The 26,790-nt window shown below is 37.0% G+C and overlaps 3 protein-coding genes and 1 long non-coding RNA gene across 6 annotated transcripts in view; 2 read left to right on the top strand and 2 right to left on the bottom strand.

Moving 5' to 3' along the window:
- Positions 1 to 19,291, bottom strand: part of mdu (mitotic spindle positioning protein meduse) — a 32,917-nt gene extending 13,626 nt beyond the window's left edge. The window contains exon 1 of the mRNA XM_017068808.4: positions 18,917 to 19,291. Coding sequence (XP_016924297.3) covers positions 18,917 to 18,937 — 21 coding nt within the window. The 5' untranslated portion in view covers positions 18,938 to 19,291. The remainder of the gene's footprint in view (positions 1 to 18,916) is intronic.
- Positions 8,865 to 11,742, top strand: LOC108005988 (uncharacterized). Of its 3 annotated transcripts, XR_011604711.1 has the most exons (4): positions 8,865 to 9,145; positions 9,234 to 9,301; positions 9,401 to 11,456; positions 11,509 to 11,742. It is a non-coding gene; the product is annotated as an uncharacterized lncRNA (long non-coding RNA). The 3 variants fall into 3 exon arrangements; XR_011604710.1 differs by having other exon boundaries at positions 9,234 to 11,456; XR_010654987.2 differs by lacking the exon at positions 9,234 to 9,301 and having other exon boundaries at positions 11,509 to 11,741.
- A 757-nt stretch (positions 19,292 to 20,048) lies between the features above and the next one.
- On the top strand, positions 20,049 to 22,308 carry Mks1 (Meckel syndrome, type 1). The gene has a single exon (XM_017068446.4). It carries the CDS (start codon positions 20,112 to 20,114, stop codon positions 22,191 to 22,193), a length of 2,082 nt encoding a protein of 693 aa, XP_016923935.2. The 5' UTR covers positions 20,049 to 20,111; the 3' UTR covers positions 22,194 to 22,308.
- A 1,093-nt stretch (positions 22,309 to 23,401) lies between these two features.
- Cpr11A (Cuticular protein 11A) lies at positions 23,402 to 26,427 on the bottom strand. The gene is made up of 4 exons (XM_017068445.4): positions 26,273 to 26,427; positions 25,393 to 25,607; positions 24,701 to 24,880; positions 23,402 to 24,046 (listed from the first exon to the last, which is right to left on the bottom strand). The coding sequence occupies exons 1-4, from the start codon at positions 26,282 to 26,284 to the stop codon at positions 23,806 to 23,808; spliced, it is 648 nt and encodes a 215-aa protein (XP_016923934.2). The 5' UTR covers positions 26,285 to 26,427; the 3' UTR covers positions 23,402 to 23,805.
- Positions 26,428 to 26,790: the final 363 nt, after the last annotated feature.

The following is a 26,790-nucleotide window of genomic DNA, read 5'->3' as shown; positions in this document are numbered from 1 at the left end:
GCCCCGGACAGTTAGTTAGTTAGTCGGTCATTAAATTAAGTGCCTGCTGACGGGAGATCCGAGCACTCGGCTCTGAAGATAGACACGCCGGATGATTCAGTCCGGGAAACCTATTGTACTGACCCAGCTCTAGTTCCAGAACTATCTCGTATCAATAAAAAAAAGAAGGAGTCACTAAAAACAACGTAAAATAAGGTAATTTTATTATTCTGTGCTCTTTACTTCTTTGTTCTTACAAAAAACCATTTAATGACATCGTATTATATAAAAAACAGTATGCTTAACTTTCGAATCTAAGAAAATGTTGGCAAGATACAACTATTTAAAAAAAAAATCATTTTGGTTAAGCTTGAATCTAATAATAAATTGAGGAGAAATATTTATTTTTTGCCAAAAGGTGCTTAGAATTAAATGTTTACAATGGGATTTTAGATAAATAAATGTTTTACTACTAAAAAAAACAATTTTTTAACTAAAGGACGCTTGGAATTCAATGTTTTGAGTAGAAAATAAATATATAATCCAATGTCTAGTAATTTGTATGTTAATAAAAATAAATATTTTCTTAATATCAAATATTAGAGTATCATTCTAGGAGGACTTGTTTAAGCTCCTTAAAAAACAAACAAACTAACATGGAAGTAATCGTTTGACTTTAATGGCTATCAATTTGTACGCTGATTAAAAATTTAAAAACAAGGTAATTTAAAATATCGATACATTGTTCTTTCAATTATTAGCAGAGAAAAAAAATATAACAGCTGGTACTTCAAGCCAATTTCCCATGCAAATAGGTTGGCTGGTCACTCAACTGGAGCACTCAGCCCACCAAATATGCGATCCGCACCACATTGAATCGCAGAAAATGCCATAACAATAATACCAAAGAAAAAAAAACCCTAAAAAAAAGAAGTAAAACAAAGAAATCAAACAACAAAGCCAAACAAATTATGTCACCGAATGCAGAGTAGATCCAGAGCCGCATGCCAATGGCCAGACCCACAAAACGTGCCCAGCATATCTGCAAGATATGTATAGTAGCACATATTGCAAGTGGAAGTGGAAGTCCAAGAGGCGTCCACATTATGTCATCTATCCACTGCGAAATGCAGGGGCAGCTGAACCTCTTCCCAGGGAAAAGTGGCATCTGGTCTGGGCCATTGACACGCGGTGTGGCAAATAAGCGCCAGAGCCGAAGAACTGAAGAGCTGAAGAACTGAAGAGCTGGAGAATCAAAGAACCAGAGAACCGAAGAACCGAAGAACAACCCATGTATACACATGTATCTGCATCTGTAAGTGCAGCTGACAGTTGCGTGTTTGAACTTGGGGCGCTCCACGAAGCACGTAAAAGATACAAAGTCCACAGAAAGAAAATACCACGATCATTTAATGCCAAATATGTATTTACGTGTTTTTAATCAGACGTGGTACTTGAACCCGGATTTTTAAGATAAAATTGTTTTAAAAGTGTTTTTCATTGAGTCTATATAAATAAAATGCATTTTCTTTTTACAGGGAAGATAATATACATCACGTTCATGCCAAACACTTTTTTATGTGTTCATTAATCAGAGGTGATATTTGAACCCGGGTCTTAAAAATAAAATTCTTTAAACGGTTTTTGTTATTCGGCCTTCGTTAAGAAAAATCCATCTTCAATGCCATTAAAGGGAAGATTATATTCATCACGTTTTTTAAACCTACCAAAATTGGCATTCAAATTTTAAAAATTTCGAAATTTTTTTTAATAAAAAAAAGTGTAAGAGTTTTTTATTAAGATATTGTAGAGTTTAAAAAACTGTTATTCGTTGTGTTTTTTACGGTCTCACCATTCTTATGTTTAACCTTTTTAGACAAAGAAAATTTCGTTTTCTTAATTTTACAATATTGTTGATTTTTTTAAGGTGTAATTTTATTTTATTGACACCTTTTCGTTTGAAGTTTATAATATTTCGTAATATAAAACACAATATTTTAAAAAGAATAAACAAGACAATTTTGTATGTTGTTAAAAACATTATGGCAATAATTCTTGTCAAATTCGAGTCAACCTTCATTTCTCTCTGTGCATTACCTGGGCATCTGTTGTCTGTTCTTCTGGCCAGATCAGATCGCTGGGGTGCACATATCTGGGCCTTTGTAATTGCCATGTCTTTTTTTTTAGCTGGCTGTTGTAATTGAAACTGTGTTTCATATTGTGTCGCTGACTGATTGAAATATGTACGCGAAGACAATGGCAAATATTTGCGAAACGCTTTGTCGGTGAGCCGCGACAACCGCAAGATTCTTCTACGGATGGGACAAACAGACGCGATTCAGATACAAGATACACGGGCAAAGTTAATTGACTTGCTTTGTTCGCTTTCGAGCTATTTGCTCTGGTTTTTGTTTTCAGTATTGTTTTGTTTATTTTTTGGCAAACCTGGAATCGGAACAAACAGAGATCGATGGGGTAAATACTAACTGTCGGTGCGTCAAGAGAGTGCGCCTCAATGACAGGCGGGAATTACCTCAGTTTTTGTTTTTTCGGGTCTGATTAAAAGCGAAACCATTTCACTGGCTACTGGCTATTGTCTTGAGAAAGTGCCAACACTCCAGAAGACGTGACAATGGCCCCCATTTCTGAACGGTTTTGGTCATTTTCCAACTGAGACAACCAACCGTTAAGCATTCGGTAACCCCACCCACTCGATAACGAGCTGTACTATCCATACTATCCCATTATAACCAATACGATCCACACCCACTGGAGCTGAACTTGGGCCAAACTGAATGGGCAGCGGTTTTCTTTTTTCTACTTTTTATAATATTTTTTTTGTGAATGAAATGCCCCGCTGTCCATTGTCCGCATTTATGACATTTAGCGGCCGCTTAGCCACTGCCAACGAACGGTAAACGGTTTAGACGTCTTTAAGACATGCTAACTGCACTTTATAAGCGTCATATTTTGTCCGTTTGTCCGTTGTCCGTTTGTCCGTTGTCCGTCAGTTGGCATGGATCGTAAAAATTATCATTATCATTATCGTCGCTGGGCTATTTCTATATTTTCCCCAACTCCCCTAACACCTTGCATTCCATTTTTCTCTTTTTTTTTTTGTCTTGTGAAAGGCTGTGCATATTTATGATAAACCAAGTGCTATGGAAATTTATCGTAGCGCTGTTGCCTTTCTCCAAGTTAGCCGGGTTTTCTAGTCTAACGGTTATGCACTTCTCTAGAATTTCACTGATAGTGCAGGCAGATAAGTTCTGTGGACACTGCCTAGTGTTAAATCAATGGCAAGGTAAAGCCATTGATAGTGGTTGTAAATCATTTCCTAACAAAACTGTCTTATCTTGAAGTCTTAAAAGTACTAATAGTTCTTCCCCAATAATTGTATTTTATGAGTCGAAATTATTTTTAGGAACTTACAAATAGTTTTTCTGTATGACAATAAATTTTAGTTAAGTTAAGTCCACCCGAAAACTTATTATCTTGAAATCTTTAGAAGTCCTCATAGTTGTGAGTTAAATATTGTATTTTCAGTGACTTACAAGTAGTTTGTCTATATAACAAAAGTTCGGAGTAGGAGAAAATATTTTGGGAAAATGTATTTCTAATTAGCAGTTTGTAAGATATATACCCAAAAAAAAACAGTTAAGAAACTAGGTCAACTGAGACCTAAACCGCCCACACCTTTACAAATTCGCCCAGCGAAAACCAGCCATGTGTTGAAACAGAAACAATAACAATATCTGCGTCTAATTTAGTTAAATGTACTTATAACAAGCATAACAAATGTGGGAATGTCTTTCCCACGCTTTAGGAACAAAATGGCATCGGAGACGTCGGTTTCTGACTACTCACCGAGGTGGGTTTAAGATTTGAATTCAGCTAGACTGAGAAAGGCAATTGCCAAATCATGTCAGAGATAAATTACGCGAAAGGCAGAAATGTCCAATGCAAATGCTAAGTTGGTGACTCTTTTTTAGCTTTAGCTCCATTTGAAATGGATGGGGGCCAACTGTCTCCGCTGGCTTATTTATGTTACCGTGTTTGTGTGACAGGCGTTGTGACGATGACGGAGCTACTTAGTGGTAATGCTTCGACCGTTAAACACCCAGGCATTGTTAAGCAAATGGACAGCGGCATTCGAGGCACTTTGCAGCAGCAGGTGGCAGAGGAAATGGCTTCATGACGGGAAGGCGGCCATAAACTGGATGGCACGAGGTTCTGTTGTCGGCTGCATTGGTGTTATGCAATCCACAGGGGAGCAATATTTGCGATGTTGATCATTTAGGTCTCTTACCATACTACCCTACATTCATCCTATCTACATACATAAAAAACTTTGGACCAATAGCTCACATAGGTATCTTAACGTCCCATCCTATGTAGGATATCAACGGTCCACCCGGGGGCGCCACAAAATTAAACGAAGCTTATCAAACAAAACTTTCGACCAATAGGTCACATATGTAGTTCTCTTAACGTAATATCCTAAGTAGGGACGCCACAAAAATAAGACATGGTGTATGGGACAAGAATATGGCTACTACAATCCTGGTTAAGATACTTAAGGACCACCTGGGTGGGCCACAAAGTTAAGCCAATCTTGTCATACAAGGTCACATAGGTCTTATGACGTACTACCCTAAATATTATATCTACGGACCACCCATGATAATTAAGGTGTACGGGTGCACCGAACGGATAAGTCATTGTTAATATATTCGCAAATGTTAAATCGAGTATGGTCTATATATATACCGTAGTTGAAACTTCGAAAACGACTCTTGAGCTTAAGTAGCCACCTTGAGCTATTCTCTATCACATAGACAGAAAATAAAGAAATAAAATTTCCAATATTAATTTGACAGTATTAATTTATATTTATGATACATTTACTTTAATCTCAAATTGATCTTGATATTTTGTATTTGTGCTATAAACACAGTCCTAACAAACAACCAATTTGGGAAGTACCATATAGTTCGATTGAGTTCTCCAGCAAATTGTTTTATTTTTGGTAAACCACCGAATACGCCGGTGAAATACACAGTGCTGCTGCAGTGCCTGAGTCACCCGGCCATTTATAATTGGCAACGGCATTTTCAATTACTTTCGACCAAGTAAATTGCCAAAGTATCTTATCTGGTCGGTCGCCGGTTTCCTTTGCTCCATTTGCCGACATTCCCCACTTGTTATTTCGTTTGTTTAGCACCACCATATTCCATATTCCAGCGGAATAGCACCACCATGTATTTACGCATACAGGGGTACCATGTACTCTGTGGTATTACACGGCCTCTGGTGCAATATTATCTCCGGATTCCGGGGAACTTGGCGCCCCTAGCAGGTGTCTATAAAGCAGTTTACACTTTGCCCACACAATTGTCAGCATACGAATATGTACATATGCAGGAAAGTTCCGACTGATAGGCCCTATCAGCTATCACTTCGTTATCGATATACATATAGAGCCCACAATTGCAATCGGTCTGACATTCAAGTTCAGTTAACAAATTGAGTCATCATGGCTGGAAACTTTTTCCTAACTCTTCTGGGGCCCAAGAAATACTATAGAGTTTGGGGTCTTGCTGTAAGGGCAAAACGATATCACCTCTATAATTAATACGTAATAAATCTGTAGTTATTTTTCCAAGTTGTGGCTTTATTTGGAAAAATATTGTACTCTTGGCGAAATGATATTGCTTGGCCAATAGAGCTTTTCGATTAGATAAAGACGCTGATATCATTAATATTATACTATATTCTCTTGCTGGCCTTCTATTTGCGGCCTGCACCTATTTGGTTCTTAAATAGGAATGGAAATATCTATAAAAACCGTATTTCTATCAACATAATGCCATCTCTGATATGGTATATTATGAAACGGATCAATATGTCATAAATACTTATCGATTACAATATATGATAAGACAAAAAGGAACCCTGTAACCATTCGAACCAGTATCAAAATTAGAGGTTTTTCTAAAAACCTGTATATATAACATTTCCGGCTAATGGACCTTATCAAGCAATACTTAATGCCCCCAAAGCCGGCCATATGCTAATTAGCCCCCAGCCCCGCCCACATATATGCATATATAACACCTTGACATTGATGAATTGCCAAAGTTGTGGTAATGGCAACAGTATTTCGTTTATGGAATGTTCATGGTATAGGGGCTGAAAGAACCTTATCGCTGACACTGAGTGTTGATAATGACGCTTATCACTCAATAAGCCGCAAGTCAATAGAACCTTGACTTATATGGAGCCGTCAATATCTGGTGTACCATACCATCTGACTGGCTTTGCAATACAACTTACGATTTAGCCGAGACAATTGCATTTGCACTTGGGACCAGCAATTTGGCGACTCTCACGCCATGCCATTTATATCATACCATATCTCTCATACCATACCATACCCCATACAATATCGTTCCATACTTTCGGTCGTATTCAATTGGAATCGGAGAAAGTACAGCCACGGCCCATTGTTTAGTTGGTTTTTTTTAGATTTGATGGTGGAAATTGCGACACGCTTTTGCCAACGTCTGCCATTGACACTTGTCTCTCCCGCTTTCATTCAAATTTTCGCAGTCAAAAGCCAATGGAACCCACCGCCTCGCAGAGCTGTGTGAAAAGAAAGATCCCATCCATCCAACCATCCATCCATCTATCCATCCGAAATGCAATGCCTCATCATTTGTGTGTGGAAAAATGTAAAGTAGCACAAAATGTTAGCAAGTCGAGCAAACAAAATGCACCTCCTATACCATACCATATAGCATATATACCATTCCTATCCACCATATTTCGCCCGCCCACCCAGCGATCCGACATGCAATCGAAAGCGGCTCTTCTGCCGGCAAATCTAATTGATATTTCTACTAGATGGGCTGACTGGCATTTTGCATGGCTCGGTTTGGATTTGAATTTGAATTTGGATTTGGATTGTGAGGCCTGTGAAAATGCACTGCTGTTCGAATGCCGGCGGGCTAATTGAAAGAGAGAGTAGAGTGCGCACATCGGTGCCAATGGGTTAAGGTTGCCCCATGCAAATCGCATTGCCGAAACGAACAAATTGTGGTAGGTCACCCAGGCATATTTTATCAATATACCACCACACAATGGAGTGGAGTGGAAAGTGTTTTTGGGGTTCGGTCTTGGGGGTTTGGGATTGGGCTTGGGTTCGCTGCTTGGGAGCGTCAGTTATGAGCAAGAAATGCCTGGGAAGTCGACACATTGAACCCTTGGGTGGGGGAAAGTTTTCCAATAGTTTCCATGACATGCCATTGCAAAACAACACATGACTTATCTTTATCTTGGCCTGAATTATTCAAATTCGTCACAAGTCTTTGGGTTTTTTTCGCACTTTAATTTTAATTGACAGCACTTGATTGACGGTTGATCATTTCAAACAAAGAATTATCCCTTTCTATAAAGCAACCTAATCTTTAAAGTCAATTTGCATTCTTTTTAAAAAAAAGAAATAGTATTTCTTCTAGGGTAACATATATACCCCTTATTATACTCGTATCATCTAAAGTTTCATCTATATATATATGATCTATATAATATATCTCCATAAGTTTCCGATGATATCTGCCTAAAAGGTGTTATATGTACCACCTAATATTTTTTTTGATTAATACTAAGTAGTTCCTTTTTATAAGACAACCTAATCTTTAAAGTCAATCTACATTTATTTTAAAAATCCCAATTTTAAGTGCATTTCCAAATAGTCTATTTTCCAGTAAGGTTTTAAAAAGCCTTATTTGTAGCTCTTAAGTTTCATCTATTAATATATGATCTATATAACTAAACAATAGTGATAAAGATACTTTATCTTATAACGTGTCTCCATAAGTTCCCGATGATATCTGCCTAAATGGTGTTATATATTCAATCTGTTTTTAGTTCTAATGAATACTAAGTGATGAAACGTGACATCTTCCTCTATTCCAAAACTGATAACTTCCCAGTTGGAACTCAGCTTTATCTTTCCAAACTAATCGACACCAAATGAATGGATGTTCTGATGTTCAGAGCAAAAACAAGGCCATCTCCAACTGACATTTCTCACACTGGCGAAACCTTTTTATCTCCCCGAAGGCAATCAATCAAATGGTAATTGAAAAACTGCAAGATATGTATATACTATAGATAGGCGTGACATCTGCCGCAATGAACTTGCATCTTCCCCGACTTCCCAAGTTCCTTCTTCCGCCACAGAAAATACAAAAAAAAAACACAAATCTGAACAACTGGAAAAACAATAAGCAAGAAAATTGAACAAAAAAAAAAAGGCCAGGCTGCACAGAAGAGAAAAACTTTCTAGAAAAAGAAAATGTAAAATCTCATTATTTCTCCTGCACGTTCTTCTTCGATGACTTGTGCTGAGGATGGGGTGAGTTGAATCCGAGTTGATTTGAGTTAAGTTGAGTTGATTTGAGAAAACAACTTTCAAAGCGAAGCGATCATGAGAAAAGAATGGAAAAGATCTGGGGACTAGCCATGCATCTTTCATCATCTGGCCAACGATTTCCGTAGCCACACGTTGGAAAAAAAATGCACTCTGAGTTCATATTTTTAGATATAGGGGAGCCACGGGAAATTTGAACTCTGCAAATGGTCATATAATACTTGCTAAAATTCCGACAAACTGATTGGATTTATTCAAAACAGTCATGGCAACCTACAGGATAAAAGTTCTAGTGTTGGATAACATTTTATAAAATTATATATATATAATATTTTTTTTGAAATCTTTTTTTTTTCAAATAAATCTATTCAGTTATCGAAATGTAAGCTACAAAAAAAAAGTGTAATATCCCAATCATTTTGGCTAATAATATTTACCACTGCACTATGGGTAAAAAACCCGATTTTGGTGCATAAACCTATTTATTTTCTTAATTAATTTTTATGAATGGCCCATACTAATCGAATCTAGACATCTTCATTTCAAAAAAACCGCCCTCCAAAAATTTTTGGTGGCAACTCTGTAGTATTGCCACTCCAACAAAGTCAGCTATTCGAGAGGCTTTGCTATGTCGTTAAATTGGCGCGAAAAATTGGCGAACTTTACGTGCTTGTTGTTTTCTGTGAAAAAAAAGTTTAATAAATATGAAAATGGAAATTCCTTGCAAAGGTATTTATTAATGCAAATTAGCTTAAACATTTGATTTTATGTGTCTTGTTGTCCACCTGTGAACTGTTTTATATGTGTATCTTTATAGATTTGAACTTACAATTGTGTTTGTGTTTTGTGGAGTATAACTTATTAATAGCACAGACTTGCAAAAGAGTAAGAACGAGAAATTGATTACAAAAGTGTCCTTATTGTCATACAACTAATCGTTTTTGCTCATTTTTGCTCCTTTTCGCTAAACTTGCGTTTATGTAGAGACATATGTGTTTGGTCACGGGGCTCTTCTTGCAGTTTGGGAAAGCAACAAACGCTCGCGAGAAGCATTGGAGACTTACATATTCGACAAATTGAATGCCGATCATCAAAATGAAACAATAATAAAAACAATATCAACTAAAATTACTAACTTTATAAATTACATAAATAAACATTTGCCTCGATGCTGCCGAAACATAAAGCGATTTAGACAAAAACACGCTATGTGGCTAGCCGGTAATATGACTATACTTTCTGATAGAAATGAATCCCCACAGAAGAAAGGTGGTCGTCCAAAATTGTCATATGAAGCTGCTGGTAAACGACTCAAAATAAAGTTGGCATCTGAACTTGCGGTAGAAAATGAAAATTCAACTCCTTTGTTACTACACGCTGCTAACATTTCCGCCAGAAAATCAACAGAAAATGAAATTATTAAAAAAAGTGATAGAACTGAATCGCTGGCTCCGAGTCCAATAACTTCTGAAAAGGCATTCGCTTTTTTTATGGAAAATGGATTTACTAAGCAGCAATACATAAATGTAAAACAAATTAGTAAACAACATGGCTGCGATATTTACCCCCCTTATTCGAAAATAGCTGAGGAGAAATTAAAATGTAGACCTGCTGGAATAGCATGGACCGAAAATGAAGCCAAAGTTTCCTTGCAAAACTTATTGAACCATACCGCTTCACGAATATTACTGATGCAAAAGGAAGTTTGTGAAGTACTTTCAGATGTTACTCATTGTACTCTTATTTTTAGCTACGGTTTTGATGGGTCTACTGGTCACAGTTTATACAAACAAAAATTTAGCATCGCAGAGGGTCAATCTTTAGATGATTCTCTTTTTGTTACATCAATGACTCCTATAAAAATGATAGATCAGAAACAAAGGGTCATTTGGTTAAATAAATCGCCTCAGTCCATAAGATTTTGCCGTCCTGTGAAAATTGCTTACGTAAAAGAAACAACGTCTCTTATATTAAAAGAAAATGAAAACTTGGACAATCAGATTAAAAACCTGGATATATACGTGCATCCTTATCAATCAGCCGAAATTTTTGTAAAATTTGATGGGCACCTGACACTTATAGACGGCAAGGTGTTAAATATATTAACAGGAACGAAATCCTGTCAGTTGTGTCCAATGTGTGGGGCAAAGCCCACCCAGCTTCTTACTATTACTGATTTTAACTCCAAAACGTTTGATATGAAGCCACATACGGATCAATATGGATTAAGTTCCCTTCATGCGTGGATCCGCTTTTTTGAATTCTTGCTCAAAATATCGTACAGAATTGAGCTTAGAAAGTGGCATGTCAAGGGAAATGACAAAATCGAATTGGAGGCACGTAAACATAAAGTTCAAGCAGCGTTTTGGAATGATATGGGGCTTCATGTGGACAAGCCGAGACAAAACGGCAGTGGCAATACAAATGACGGAAATACGGCGAGGCGGGCATTCTCCAACCCAAAATTATTGTCCTCTATATTAGGAATAGATCACAGTTTGATTCAGCGCCTACATGTAATTCTGATCGCCATAAATTGTCATTACCCTATAAATTCGGAAAAATTCAAAATATTCTGTTCAGAAACTTTTTCTATGTATATGGCTAATTACTTTTGGTACCCCATGTCGCCAACAGTGCACAAAGTTTTAGTACATGGATACATAATCATTGAAAAATCGATTGTTCCTGTTGGCTCTTTAGCAGAAAGTGCATCAGAAGCAAGACACAAACTTTTTAAGGCTGACAGAAAAGATCATGCCAGAAAATGTAGCCGGGTTGACAATATGTCAGATGTTTTTCACAGAGCTATGGATTCGTCTGATCCCCTATTATCTAGTTTTTGCTCAACAAAAACCAACCGGATGCCTCTGCCAGCAGAGGTTGTAGATCTTTTGGATTCGCCAATCATATCCCCAGGCACAGAAGACACAGATGAAGAAAATTGTAACGATGATGTAAGTGACACTTTTGAAATAGAATTAGAGGAAGAGGTACCAGACGATATTGAAAACTAAAAAACAAGGAAAAAATAAAAAGAGTAAGTTAAAATTGTTGAGTTATTAAAAAAAATTAATCGAATTTTTTTTCAGTGTTCTTCAAATGTAACAATGGATCCCAAATATGTTACCGGTTTTTTTCTATAATGTAACACCAAATAGGATTAAAATTATAATTTATAATAATTACTTATTTTAAAATGTATTTTTAACCACTGTGCGGTGGACAAATTAAAAAAAAAAACAAAAACCAAAATTTTGTTTAAATTTAAATAATACACCAAAAAAAGTTTCAAGTCAATATCTTAAAAACTAGAGTTTATGCACCAAAAACGGTTTTTTTGCCCATAGTGCACTGTTTGAAAAAACCAAAAGAAAATGTTTAGAATTTAAAGAGGTGAATGGTAAAATCGGAACATTATCCATGAATGGAATATTTTTTGATCCCATAAATGTTGAGTTTTTCTTGGAATATTTTATTGAAAATTTAATAAAATATTTTAAATCATTTTACTGCATAATAAATATTTAATCTTATAATAAAAATTAATCAATTTAATGATGACCTCTAAGACTTTAAATTTATTCTAGAAAATGGTGAGACGTCCTAATAAAATATCCATTGGTTCAAAAATGTGTAAATTTGTCTAAAATATCCAATTTTGAACCATTTAAATCTGATGATAATAATCTGTATATATTGTATAGTTTCTTACAGTGCACAGAAAATTGGTGAGTTGGAGTACCATGGCGAAAAATCAATTTTGGAAACCTATAACTAACCCAGCTAATCGGCGATCGTGGATCAGTAAGTCTCGTCCCACCGAAATTACAGCCAATGACATCGAATCGATTCGATATCGGAGGTACAATCCGTTCAATCAATTGATTTACTAATTGCGAGCGATTTATTAGCCATTATGTGTTATGGTCGCTGCAATCGGGAGTATCTGTATTTGTGAGATAATCGACGACGGCGACGACGACAGCGATGACTTCTTTCACTTTGATTGACAGGGTTTTTGGGTTATGGCTTATGGGGTATGGTTGGTGGCAAATTGATTTCTGGCCAAGTCGGGTCTGGAGTTATAAAATCGACTTGCGGCCGGCAATTATATCAGCCGGCCAACGGTAAACGAGCTGCGATCGATCAATTAAGAAACGCGGCGACTGCATCGCTATATATTGGTATCCACATGGTATCTATATGGTATCTATATGGTATGTATATGGTATGTATATGGTATCTATATGGTATTATTAGGTTTTCGGTTTGGTTTTGTTTCATTTCGTTAGCCGCCGATTGCCGCATAAAATGTAGTTCAAATCACTTTCGAAAACAGAGCCGAATATATAAAGGAAAACATTGCATTGTTGTGGGGCAGTTAAATGCTTGCCTCAGTCCTAACGGTCTCGTCGCATTCACATTCACTTTTCATAAGAAACCCAGACCCCAGAAACCGAACTGCCCCACACTCATTTGAATTTCTAATCGGCCAACGAATGGGTTTATGTGTGCCTCTTATTACTATTATTATTCAGATTCGACTGCGGCTCATTCGATTTCGTAATCGGGTAGCATTTCGCTTTTACACCTCGGCATTATTATTTCAATTCCACATCTCATCTGAGAGAGTCTGGGTCTGGGTCTTTGCCTTTTGAGTTCATTGCCAGAACTGAAAAGCGAACCGGTTTTCTGTTTCGTTGTCGGTGAAATTTATGATGCATAATATTTGTTTTATTTGCCATTGTTTGTGGTCATAGTCAAAGGCAGAAAAACCCCGTTGCACTCGACATGTTGAAATGATCTCCAAGATGCAGTCGAGAGTTCCCAGAAAATGAGTTGAGTGGGGGTTTCCCAGAAAGCTTAGGGCTTACCAAGTGCTAAGACCAAATTTATTAACTCTCATTTTTTTTGAGCTAATCTGACTTAGGGCTAGTCATTTTAGCGATCTATTAAAAGTTAGATCTTAAACGGTTTTTTTTGGGTTACCTTTGGGTTAGATAATACCCCAAAATTGATGGATATACTAAGAATGATGGAAATAGTCGGGAATCCTCTATTAATCACAATTCTTATAGGTTCTTTTGATGGTCAAAAATGATTGATCTCTTGTGATCAAATTCCTTTTAAGCTCATTAGTTATTGTAGATTTTTTCTGATTCCAAATTTTGGACATATTTAAGAAAGAATTAAGAAAAAGTATGGGACTACTGAATGAAAAATGATAGAATAGAATAGATGCTAATAAATCGGAAATTCTTTGGGGATCACTTAGTTATAATCATATTTATGAAGTATAGGGAAAATTATATAGAATACAGAAATACTACTTCGAGATTTAGATCTTAAATTGGTTTATTGTTTAAGCATAGAAAATATATTTTAGATTGACTTAATAAAAATGAAAATCACTCATTTTTAGTAATATTCACATTGTCTTGTGGAATACATAAAGAGATATTGTTCATAATGGATACACCTCTATACTTATAAAATACCACAATTCAAGATCCCCAAGTGATTATTATAATTTGATTAAAAACACATCGTTTAACGACTTATTTTGTTAAGCTCCATTTCCAGATTACCATACGATCCAGTGCGGCTTAGCCACCCATAATTAGTAGATAATTAACATATCCGACTGCAGGGGATTCTCAGATCCATTGGCTTCGCTACGTTTTCCATATCTTTTATGTATCTTCTCTTTGGCTACCTTCAACTGCTCCAGTTTTTCAAGATAATATCTCTCATCTTTTCGGTTTGAGTGCTTCAATAATAACTGTTGTTTTTGGGGTTTTCTCTGTTTGTTTTTTTTTTTAATATTTTTTTTTGAGATTGCCAGAGGTCAGGAGTCGTTGAACCCAGACATTGACCTCCACCTTCTCCACCTCCACCCCTTTGGCGATCGACGCACGACAAGTTTCGAGCTTTGTTTTATTTTATTTGTATTTTATTTTGTATTTCTCCAAGTTACTTTTCGTTTTTCAGCGTACTTTGCGTTTGCTGTTTGCGTTTTTCATTTGAGCCAGCTTTTGTGGCTTTGGGCCATCTCTTCCCCATCCAAAAAAAAAAAAGTTACTTTCGGCTATTACCTCTTTCATCTGACCACCTGACCATCTGCGTTTATGTGTAATTACATCGGACTCTTGGGTTTTGGGTCTTGAATTTTTGGGGTTTCGAGTTCTGGGGTTCTTTGGATTTTTAGACCGATACGCCTTGTGGCTTTTGTCCACCTTGATCGCCAGCAAACCAATTTTCTTCTAGCAACTTTGGGCGGGGGTTTTTTTTTAGTTTCTTACAAGACCAGGTAATCGGTATCATCTTTTCCCCCACCAACCAATCCAACCATTATGTTCATGTTTTTCGACTTGGGTAATTTCCATTTTTTACAAAACTTTGAATGGCCTGCGAAGCTGCATAAAGACATTCATTAGGCATTTATCAAAGCTGGTGTCAGGATCTCACGGTGCTTTCCGTTGTTTGGCTGACCGGTTTCGGGCATTTTTACTTTCAATTGGCAAAACGGGTAAATTCGACGTGAAAATCTTACTGCCCGCCGTCTGCGTCCGCAATGCGCAAAAAAAGCGAAATTTTAATAGACCAGCCAGCAACCAGAAATGATGCATCAAATTCTAACCGGTTTTTGGGGTTTTTCTTCTGCTCGTTTTATTTTTTGGGTGCATTTTCTGCCGGAAAATTGGGAAAACACGGGGAGATGCTCAAGCTAAGAAAATGTAATTGTTTTGGAGAATGTATTGTACAGGAAAGAGGAAATTAATATGCTTAAGTTTTTGGATTACATTTTTCTACATATTTTTATCAATTTGGCAGATTCAATGATATAAGGTTCCATTATAATATTACCATTTCTAGTATGAATCAAAATTTCTACCGAATTTGTATTTCTAAATTTTTTATTTTAAAATTCTTGATCATTTAACACTTAAAGAGGAATATTTCGGACAAATGATATTAGAAAATCGTTATATTTATTAATTTTAAATATTATAAAATAATAAAATGGGTTAAAAAAGACATTTGGAAGTTTCATAATCATTATCATATCATTAAAAACTATGATTGAAAGCTTGATAAGACATTGTGGGTTCTTTGGCTTCAACCTTTCTTTATCGATCATAAAAAGTTGTCTAAGTGTATCCCGGTTAATTAGGAATGGATTCTTAATTTCTCGGATTACTTCGGAAACATAATATTAAAAAACCGTTCTATTCATTAATTTTAAATGTTATAAAACAATAAAATGGGATAAAAAAGACATTTGGGAGTTTCATAATCATTAAAAAAGAGTAATTGAAAGCTTGATAAGACATTGCGGGTTCCTTGGCTTCAATCTTTCTCTATCGACGGCAAAGCAGTAGGCATCATCATAAAAAGTTGTCTGAGTGTATCCCGGTTAATTAGGAATGGAGTCTTCATTTCTCGGTCTCAGACTTCTTATCTCGACGCTTTTCTTAACTCTTCTCGCAGACGGACTCGTGATCGAGTGCAGATCTTCAGCTTGGCCTGAATCGCATCGGGGAGATCCTCGAGCTCAATCCGTTGCCATGGCCAATCGACTGCTGGCCAGTCTCAATCACTTGACCATGGTCCCCCCTCACAAACCCGCTCCTGCGTCGCCCCCTCGATCATTTGTCGACTTGTCCATTGCAATTCTCGAGGCATTTTATTTGGGTCATGGACAGTCATCTCGCTCGATGCTCCCCTCTAAAGTGCCTCGTGTCTACAGGTTTTTCGACTTTTACTTGCAACTGGCATTGGCCAGGCCAAAAAGGCATTTTTTCTGTCTCTTCGGTTCCGTGTTTCATGTCTTTAAGGTTTTTCAAAACGAAACATCGGTTTTTTTCGGGGTTCTGGGCTGTTGAGTAAGCTGCTTAAACAGCTGTTTTGACGCTTCACATTATTCTTAATTTTCTTTTTTCACCTTTTATAGGTTGTATTCATGTTTTTATATTCCACATAAATATAATCATTTTTTGTACTTCTTATTTAAAATGAATTTTATGTTTTTAGATATAGAATAGTCGTCGTGTACTATATATGAACTTTATTTATTCGGGGCGCTACGGTAATCTCTGCTAAGGGTTTTTAGTCGGTTCTTGAAGCAGCTGTTCCTTATTCTCTTATTATTCTTATTTCTGGAAGTCAATTCTTCAATCCCTCACTTTATTTTAGAAATGCTAAATCTATGAAAATAAAATTATCCTCACCGAATACTTTGAAAATGGGATTAACTTCAAAGAAAACATTCCTCGAATTGATAAATTATAGGAACCCTATCAATAGAACTTTTCTATATATATTATTCAATGAAGTTAATTCTTCAATCCTTCACTTTATTTTAGAAATGCTATGTCTATAAAGAATACATTTATCTCACCGAATACTTTGAAAATTGGTTTAACTTCTAAGAAAACATTCCCCGAATTGATAAATTATAGGAACCCTATCAATAGAACTTTTTTTTATATAAAGTCTTTATTCCTTCACTTTATTTTAGATATGCATATTCTATAAAAATAACATTTTCCACACCTAATACTTAAACAAATTTGCTTAAGAAAACATTCCCTGAATTGATATATTATAGGAACTTTTATCAATGGAACTTTTTTATACATGTATAACGTTCAATGAAGTCAATTCTTTAATCCTTCACATTATTTTAGAAATGGATAATCTATGAAAACATAATTTTCCGCACTTAATATTTTTAAAAATTTGTTCAACTTCAAAGAAATTGATAAAATATAGGAACTCTACCACTTAGAACTTTTTGAATATAAAATAGTATCCAATTTTTTAAAAATCCTATAGATAGAATGACTTGACTTATTTTTTGTGGCATGATGTGGATGATTTTGGGAACAGATTGTTTATCGAACCTGACATTTGTGGCACACTTTTCAGACTTGAGGCCCAATTCTTCCCGATCTTGATGTGTTCATCTTCGGAAGAGGGTGCAAGAGAGAGAAAGAGGAGGTGGAGTACGCAGAGAATTGGAGTCCAAACAATGGCGATCACAAATTTCACAGCTCTTACCATGACTTTGGTTTTGGCCCCCAAGAAAAAAGATCAAGACGGCTCCAAAAATATATAAACAAAAAAAAAACCAACTGTGCAAATATGCGGCAACAACAAAAACAACAATAGGGGGCACACACATGCACACCTGTGGGCAAAGTAAGAAGAAGAAAAAAGGAAAAAAACCAAGAGAACAACAACATGTAAATGAAAAACAAAACAAAACCATTTTACAATTGTGGCCAAAGCATTGTTGTTGGTGTTGCTTTTGTTGTTTTGTGTGTTTTTTTTTTGTTTTTCTGCGGAAAGTCGGGAAAATCAGTCAATGGAACGTCACGGCAGAGCTGCGGCAGCGACGCCAGCAGAGGCAGCGCAGCATCGGGGGCGTACTAAGTTCAATGAAATACAGGAAAAGGGAGGCGAAGAGAGAAGTTAGGGGAGGAGGAAAAGGAGAAAAAGCTAAACCACAAAAAAAACTGCGAAAAATAGAATAGTACACACAACAAAAATATGCAGCTTAAAATTTTAAATGTGAATAGTGGTAAATACTTATGTATTCTAAATAATTACAATAGTGTTTTTATCAGATGGCATAAAAAACACCTCTATTAACTTAAAACCAGACTAGAATTTTAAAAAACTAAGAAAAGTTTTAAGCATAAAAAATATATATTTACTAATTTTTAAATAACGAATACAAATGTTTCACATTTTGTGCAAATCAATATAAAAAGTTATATTTACATATGTCTAAAACCACCATATGTTGTAAACCACCTAAGATATTTTCTTTCTGTGTATCAAGAAAAACCAAACCCATTTTATAAGAACTTTTTTTAATTTTTTATAAACAATTTTGTTTCAAGTGTTCTGATATTTTCACGTAAAAATAAAACAATAGGAATGGAATGGAAAAAAAATACTAAGGTAATAAAATGATCTACTAATTCAATAATTATTACTAGTTATGAGTATTAATTCATTTTGGAGACATCCGTTCATTAAAACCTACAAATCTATCATTTCAATATTAGATCTATATTTGTTTAACAATAAAATGTTAGATTTTTATCACAAGTTTTGGAAATAAAAGGCGTATGACATTTATTATAAGCTTTCTAATGAAATCTAGATATATTTCAGTGTATACTTTATACTCGTATTTTTAAAAATAAAAGAGATCTCACGAAAAGAATTGATTTATATGTTATTTAAATGTATCATATACAGTAAATATTTGGTGGTGTATTGTTAAAATAGTTAACAAGAAATGGAAATATTATTTTTGTGAACATGGAAAATTTATAATTTGTCTATAGAAGAAGAAAAGTTAGAAACCTGATATGACAGAATCAAACAAAACTATTATTCACACCTTTCTGATATGTAATAATATACTTAGAATTAAAAAAAGCTTTTACTAATATCATTTAATCAAGGGATTGTACTAACCTCTTCAACTTTCTGCTGCATTTTGCTTAAAAGTTTATATTGCGGTCGTTGCAAATTGAGTTTTTCAACACTTAACAGAACAAAATTTAAAAAAAAAACAAAAGTAAATGTTTCAATCGAGAGACATTCACAGAATCGTCTATTAAAAATGCACTTCCAGTGTTTCTTGCTGATTTTCTCCTGGTTTTTCTCTGTTTATCGGCGGTTGCGCGCGCGCAAAAGTGCAGCGAAGAAAACAAACAATCAAGCAGACGGATGAATGGGAGTTGGAGTAGCCGCGAAGAATCGAAGAATCGTAGAGTCGTAGAGTCGGAGAATTGGAGGAGCGACCAGCACGCAGAGCAATCGAAAACACAACTGGCGGCCAAAACGAAGCGAGGAATGTGGAGTGCAAAGAGCAACCGACGATAACACAAACACGGCGCTAAAGCTCGCCCGGCAATCGATGGCGCCAGCGGCCTGCCTATCGAAAATACCAAGGCGGAGCTGGTATTTTCCAGGGATGCTGACTCGATGTCTTTCCAGCCGAATTAATATATTTTTTATAAATGTATATTTTGCCATGTTCAAGATTAATTTACACAAGTTTTATGAATAAAATAGACTTATCCTAATACTTTTATTTAATAAATAATATGTTTCTGAATATTTAAAATGCATATCAAAGTTAAAAAAATAATACTTACCGGCATTAACTTTGTTTTAACTACTGATTGCATATTGTATTTTAAATCACACATTTTTAAGGAAGGTGAAATAGAGTTTAATGAATATGGAAATTTTATGAGCCAACTAATAAGAAACCAGATTTTGAGTTTTTATAGGTCTTTCATAAATTAAAAAACTAACCCATTTTTAATCTAAAAATGCCTATAATGAAAAAAGAAAACTAGAAACAAGGATACAAATTTCATAAAATATAAAAAATAGGTTTTGATTTTAATATCTCTTTAAACCTAGTTAATATGCTAAGAGCAATGTTGTCACAAAACAGTTTGGCTATTTTCAAGCTATATTTTTCCCTACTATAGTGGTCAGCCCTCGACTGTTGTCACGGCAACTATCGATAGTATTTGGTATTTTATCGACTAGTTGCCTTGACAACGGTATTTCAAAAATCAAAAACAAAACAAAGGCCAAACTTAGAAGGCCTTGTATCTAGAAATAATAAATTAAAGGAAATCAGGAGGAAATCATGCAACAAGGAAGCGACATTAGGCGCACAGGAGTCTATCGCTTGAGTGGCAACGTCGGGGACTTGCAGTTGGAACTGAAACTGCGCCACATAAGCGAATGGCTTCCGGTTCCGAAATTCGAGTACGTGGGAGCTAAGTCCGCCAACGAGCATGGTGACCACTATCCCGGGTCGGAGGAGAGTTTCTGGCAGGATTGCCTGATCCACGTGCCCCGGGACGATGATTCGTTTGGTGGTATTCATCGCTTGGGCTACTACTGCAGTTACTATAATGTGGGCATCGGTTATAGAGAAAATTCCGGGAATATAGTGAGGCGACGACGGAGTCCCTTAGCCCAGGAGAGGCAGCAGGAGAGGGAGGAGGAAGAAGAGGAGGAGGAGGAGCAGCAGCAGGGAGTGGAGGCCATAGAGTATGTGGAGTCCCAAAGCAATCCCTCGTGGAGCATCGGGGGAAGCGACAGCAATCGCCCCTCTGGAGGAGACCCCTTCTACGAGAGGAACAGGGAGCTTTGCAATGGCGCCATCGCCACAATACGCATAGCCTGGCAGCAAAAGCTCTTCAGCCAGTCGGAACTGGAACGCCACAAAGTCGATCCCGGAAGCTGTGCCTCGAAACTCCAGCGGCGCTATCACAATTGGGCCCTGGAAACCCTCGAACTGCAGCAGCGTTATCTCAGAAAACTGGAGAAACAGCAGGAAGAGGAAACAGACGAAGATCCGGATGCGGAACCCATTAGAGTGCGTCGCAGGATACGGAAATCCAAGCGCAGGCAAAAAAACAGCACTGCTCTAGTGCCCTTTGTGGGCAATGGTCTGTCCTCGGCCAATATGTCAGATGTTTCTATGCTGGATGATCCCAACTTTGCGGCCCGAACTTGTCTCATACACACCCTAGTGGATGGCGATGCTGAGGAAATGCTGCCCGACGAAGCTGGTGAACTGCATCGCAAGGGCTACCAGCTGATGTACATCTATGCCGATCTGCAGGAGGACACCCTGCTGATCAGCATACGATACGATCCGGAACAGGGTCTGCTGTATGTGTACCCGGATTTCAGCACCTGTGCCAAGGATCTGGACTATGTGGTGCAAATCGAGCGCGAGAACGACTGTCGGCAGTTGTATGCCTATGGTTTCGAGAATGCCACACCCTTGGTGGCGTTTGATGAGGGAAATTTGCCGGAGAAGGAGGAGGAGACTGAGGATGGGGAATCTGAGGAGGATCTGCCCGACGATGCCTCTGCCCTGGAGATCCTGGATTACTATCAGCGAAGGCGGGCAGAGGCCAGCGAGAGGCGAACTCTGTTGCAATTCGAAATGCCGCCCAAGAGGACGAAGCGGGTGTCCCTGCTGCTGGAACTTAAGGAGGCCCAGTACTTCGAAAATCCCAACATTCATGTTAGATACTATCTCAAACCGCCGGCGAATACCATCTATGAGGCTGTTTCTGGTGAGGATCCCCTACAGGGGGCCACAGCCACGTGCCGCAATGCCGGCGACTGGCGGATCGCCAATTTGGGTCACTGCTGGCAGGTGACCATCCTCTGCGAGGAGCAACATCAGCCCGGCGAGCTGCTGCATCTGTACTTCGAGGTGATCAGCATCGACAGCTGGCAGAGGGAGCGCTGCGAGGGCTACGCCCACTATGCCATCTCGCTGACCTCCGCCCTGCCCGCGGAATCTATTCGGCTGCAGTGCATCCGACCGCTGGGCAATTGGCTGGATGCCCTCAATCGGTATTTCATAGGCGGCCGTAAGCTTTTCGACTTCGAGACCTATTTCGATGTGCACCAGCAACCCGAAATGCATTCCCGCTTGGACTTGAACCCCAAGATGGCCATGGTCACCACGGGATCCCTGCTGCTCCGGCTGCAGAAGCTTCAGCAGCGCCAAATGGACACCACCAGCCAGCTGCACTTCCAGCTGGATCTCGGGAATGATACCAACGATAGTGACAGCGATGAGGAGGAGGGCAAGTCCAGTTCGAAGACGGAATCATATAGGGCCACCACTTTGGACGAGGTTATGTCCGCCTTCGTGGAGGCCAGGGAGCGGATCGAGTTGCTGCTGGGAGCCAGTTGAGGAACACTGTGCCTCATTATCATCTGCATACTTCCAGGCTGAGCTAGCAGCCCTGCTCTTGTATATTAAAACAAATTAGGTATACAATAAACTTCTCTATTTGAAGTCCCTTAAATATGTTAATGTACCAAATGTGTTCTAGTTTGTTTAGAACTAATGTTTCGCACTTTTGGAGGCATTACGATTCCCAGTTTATACACATCATAATGCGATGTTTGTTGTTATTTTGCAATGTTGCTGTACTAAAATATTTTTGTTTATCAATAAGTTTTGAACATAGGATATATATTTATTGCCCTTATTGTATAAATAAATAGGTTACTTTCACCCAGTTTATTTAATAAGGAAAAAGGCATTTATATTTATTTTTTGTGTGATACAGTTGTTGTTCTATTGGTTCTCCAAATTTATTTTTTATTTTGAGTTCTAATAAACCGATTTTGGTCACCAATGAATCATTTTAAAATTAATACAATGCTTAATAACTTTTTTTGCTCATACAAACATTAATTTTATTTATATTTCCAAAATTATATTTTTAAGATATTTCACACTTCTGATAAATTAGCGAAATGGTTTAATTTTTGTTTCCGTGTTGTATAAATTTGTTTTTAAAAGTTTAAAAGTGTATCCACTCAAAAATGATCTCAAATTAGATCTTGCTAAAAAAAACCCAAAACTAAGATAATATGTTGCCTAACCTTTATAGGATTGACCAATTAAGAAACTGCAACTTGACGTTAGCATTTCTTTTAGCAAGCCTTCCGTGAACCTTCTGAAAATCACGAGTAGAAGCAATTTCTATGCATTGGCCCAACCTATTATTATAAATAAACGATTTTGTACACAGTAAATACAAACATGTATTTCAATGAGTTTTATTCTTACAATGTATGGGTATAAAAATGAGTTCAAACTTTATTGCATGCTTTTAGGCTTTCAATATAAAAAACCATATCGCTCTGCTTTATAAATTTCTTAAATTAATTTAATGAAACCACACACTCACGTGGCAAAAATATCAAAATTGCAAATACTATATCATTAGACCCGAAGACGGAATAAAAAGTAAAAGTCTTGAGCTACTTCATTTGCCTATCAAATTCTTTATTTCATAAGAAGTCTATCCAACTTTTAAACAATTCTAATCCCCCGATAAAATCTCTCATTAGTATACTCCCAAATAAAACCAATTAAGACATTGATCGTTAGTTTAGCCATTTTATTTACTACTAATATCACTCAGTGTATATACATAGATTCGTATTTGTGTCTTTTGTCGGGATTTTGTGTGTGTGTGTTGTTTGTTTTTTGTGTGCGTGTGTGTTTGTGTGTGTGTGTGGGCCTAGATATATAACATATATCAGTGTATATATATATAATATCATATAAAATTGTGCTCCGTGTATAACACTAAAAAATGATAAAAAAAAATTTCGCTATCTCTGTGAATTTGCCTTGTTTACTCTTCATTTGCCTGTTGGAGTTGCACTTAAAAAACTAAATACTTGCAGCTGGGGAAAAATCGGGGATCGGGATTGGGGGGTATTTTGGGTACTTTTGGGATGGGTTATACCCTCTGGATGGGGTATACCTATATATCTCAGCCACCTTATGCCGTGGGCAGATACAGACGGGAGGGCGTCGACAGGGGCACCTGGGGGGGCTGGTAGTCGTAGCCGTGTCCGTAGGGAGACGTATAGCTGTAGTCGTCGCCGCTCTGGCCACTGCCCCTCAGGGGTCCTTGCTCGGAGTCCAGGGTCTGCTGCAGGAACTGGAAGCGGTTCTTGTTGCCCAGCAGGCTGCTGGGGTCGACGGTCTGGCGCTGGGCGGCAACTCCCAAGGGCTGGGGCCTACATAAGAAAGGGAAAATATTATAGTATTATATATCCAATCATTTTTTCTTATTTATTTGTAAATCATTTAAAATCTTTCTCATATTCCTAGTACTTTCTATCCTATTCTCTTTGTTCCTGTCAATTGGAAAATATTGATCAAAGTTTTTAATACTTTATAAGATTTTTTCGTATGAAACTATGATATGTTTGTTTTAATACAATCCTTTTAATCCCTTTCAATTGGAAAGTATTACTCAATATCCAAAGGCTGGAAAAATATTATAGTAAGTTTTTCTTTAAAATGATTAAAAATGATTTTTTTTTGATATTGTAAGATAACTAAATGTATAATTTGTAGTTCCCTTTAATATAAATAAATTAGTCAATTTGAAATACAATATAAGAAACGAATTTGTTGGAGTCAAAGTCGTTTGAGATTTTATTATTATTACGCTTATTTTTTGGCTTACTAGAATATCTTAAGTCCTTCAAATATTTTGCATTTTTTTTAGACAAATGAAATATTATTCTTTAAATATAAAATACTATTTTAGTTTACTGGGATTGTATGATGTTCTTCTAAATAGATTATCATATGTTGTGTAAAAATGTATCCCAATTTTTTTAGGAATTTCATATTTTTTTTTATTTTGAATATGGAATACTCACTCGGGAATGTCGAGATCCAGCTCGGTGATGGGATGGTAGCCGAACTCATCGGCGGTGTACCGGGTCTTGTACCGCTTGCCATCGGCGCCGGTGAACGAGTAGGAACCGCTGACCACGAAGGTCTTGTCGTCCTTCAGCTTGCCCACGCTGCTCACTTGGATGCCGTTCTGGGTCTTCAGTCTGCAAAAAAATAAATTTAAATTTAGTAGCCATTTAGGAAATATAAAAATAACAAATTTAAGTTGTGAACTGACGATTGTTTAACAAATCCCAAATCATATAAGGATTAAATACTAAAATACCATGGTGCAAAGAAATTGAAAAAACAAAAATAAGATATATTATTGTATTTAACAAATCCTAAAGTGTATAAGGATTGAAAAATAAGTTTTAATGATTTTGAGGTAATATTACAAAAAATATTTAAAATGTTGTATTAGAAAATCCTACAATCTATAAGGATTGAAAAAATAAAGTCTTCTGCGCTATATAACTTGCAAAAATGTTGTAAGAATAAGGTTTAATAAGGTTTTAATAAGGTTAAAATATAAATTTAAGATCTCTAAGCTTTGGAAAAATAAGACCTATAAGAGATAATCATCAGAATAATCCTTAATAAATATTATTTCTGTCAATCTGTTCTCCCCCTTTCCTTGAGCTACTTTCTTGATAAATATTCCAAATATACTCACTCCAGCTTGAACTTCTTGCCGGAATTGTAGTTCTGCAGGGTCTCGGTCTTGGCCTTCATGACGTCGCCGCTGAAGTGGACCGCCGGCTTGTCGTCATCGATGTCCTCGGGCAGGGTGTAGACGTCACTTGGGTTGTACTTGAAGAGGTCCAGGTTGCGATCTGTCAGGTGCTTGACATCGGCGGCCGCCAGAGCTGCGAGGCCCAAAAGGATCAGCTGAAAGAAAGAGTTTCCGGTTAGTACTCCTTTCAGTCGATAGATTCAACATTTATATTTGTTATTCTGTGGATCACAGGCGTTCATTCAACGTTTCAATTTCGATTTATTCGGATTGGGATTCGGATTCGTATTTTGCATTTCCCCGTAGCGGGCAATTAATCAAAGTCGCACGCGTTTCGCTGGCGTTTTTGACCGCATAGCGTCGCCTTGTCTCGCGATTCTCTTAATGTTTTTTATATCTTTTTTTATTTTTTGCCAATATTTGCCGTGATTTATTTGATTTGGTTTCGGACCGAGGCACTAATCATAATGGGTTCCAACCGTTTCGATATTTGTCGTTCGTCTGTTTTGACGTTGATGAGCTGTGCGTTTGCTCAAGGTGATCCCAGCAATTTAGTTATGAACCTTTCCTTAAAGACTGGGTCAAAACTTTTATCGTTTCATTTATTTTTACTTATTTTTTTAATTAAATTAAAATTTAAAATAATTTCTTTTAATTTCCAAATCATATTTAAAGTCATTTCTGTTTCTTGAAAATCTTCACACTTTTTAAGGACATTTTTTGCGCGCACTTTCACTTGATCCTTTTTGTTTTTCTCGGACACCACAAAAAAAATGTTTCAAATTTTTTTGTTAGATTTCTAATACTTTTAGACACTTACAAAACTCTTCATTTCTGTGTGTTTGTGTGGCGAAAAAAAATTCGAAACGAGGACTCTACTCCTTTCTTTTTTTGTTGTGGCGGCTCGGACAGTTCCGATGCTCACAGATTCTAGCAAATAAATACAAACGATGCCACTTCTTGTTTCCTTATATATGGTATTATCTGCGACGCCGGCAGCGACGTCGGCAGAAATAGGAACCGGACAACGAACTGAACCTCTGCCGGCGTCGCAGCCGCTTAGAATCGAAAAAAAATCGAAAAAAAGCCAAAGTTTGTCAACGTTAAGATGGGCTAACAGAAAAAAAAAATTGGAAAAAAAATATGAGGGAGGGGATTAGCCCAAAAAAAAAAAGAAAAAAGGGGGGCTCCATAAGCCATCATTCATCTGCGAATTGATGGGCAGTTCCCTTGGCTCAGTCTCCAGCCCCCAAGAAGATGTAACATTTTACTGGACAATTCTTCTGGCTTTTCGGTTGCTGACGGAGACTGATCGCAGATCGCAGATCGCAGCATAGA

The sequence above is a fragment of the Drosophila suzukii genome, chromosome X (assembly GCF_043229965.1).
Source record: "Drosophila suzukii chromosome X, CBGP_Dsuzu_IsoJpt1.0, whole genome shotgun sequence".
Taxonomy (NCBI): Eukaryota; Metazoa; Arthropoda; class Insecta; order Diptera; family Drosophilidae; genus Drosophila; species Drosophila suzukii.
The sequence above is the reverse complement of the archived record's forward strand: the minus strand, read 5'-3'. Positions and strand labels throughout refer to the sequence as shown.

Bases quoted from the DNA above. Each gene is read 5' to 3' on its own strand.
- Mks1 (XM_017068446.4), top strand. From the start codon at position 20,112: ATGCAACAAGGAAGCGACATTAGGCGCACAGGAGTCTATCGCTTGAGT.
- Cpr11A (XM_017068445.4), bottom strand. The intron at 24,881-25,392 runs GTGAGTATATTT...ATTTTTTTGCAG, and splicing joins GGCAAGAAGTTCAAGCTGGA to ACTGAAGACCCAGAACGGCA. The intron at 24,047-24,700 runs GTGAGTATTCCA...TTTCTTATGTAG, and splicing joins CTGGATCTCGACATTCCCGA to GCCCCAGCCCTTGGGAGTTG.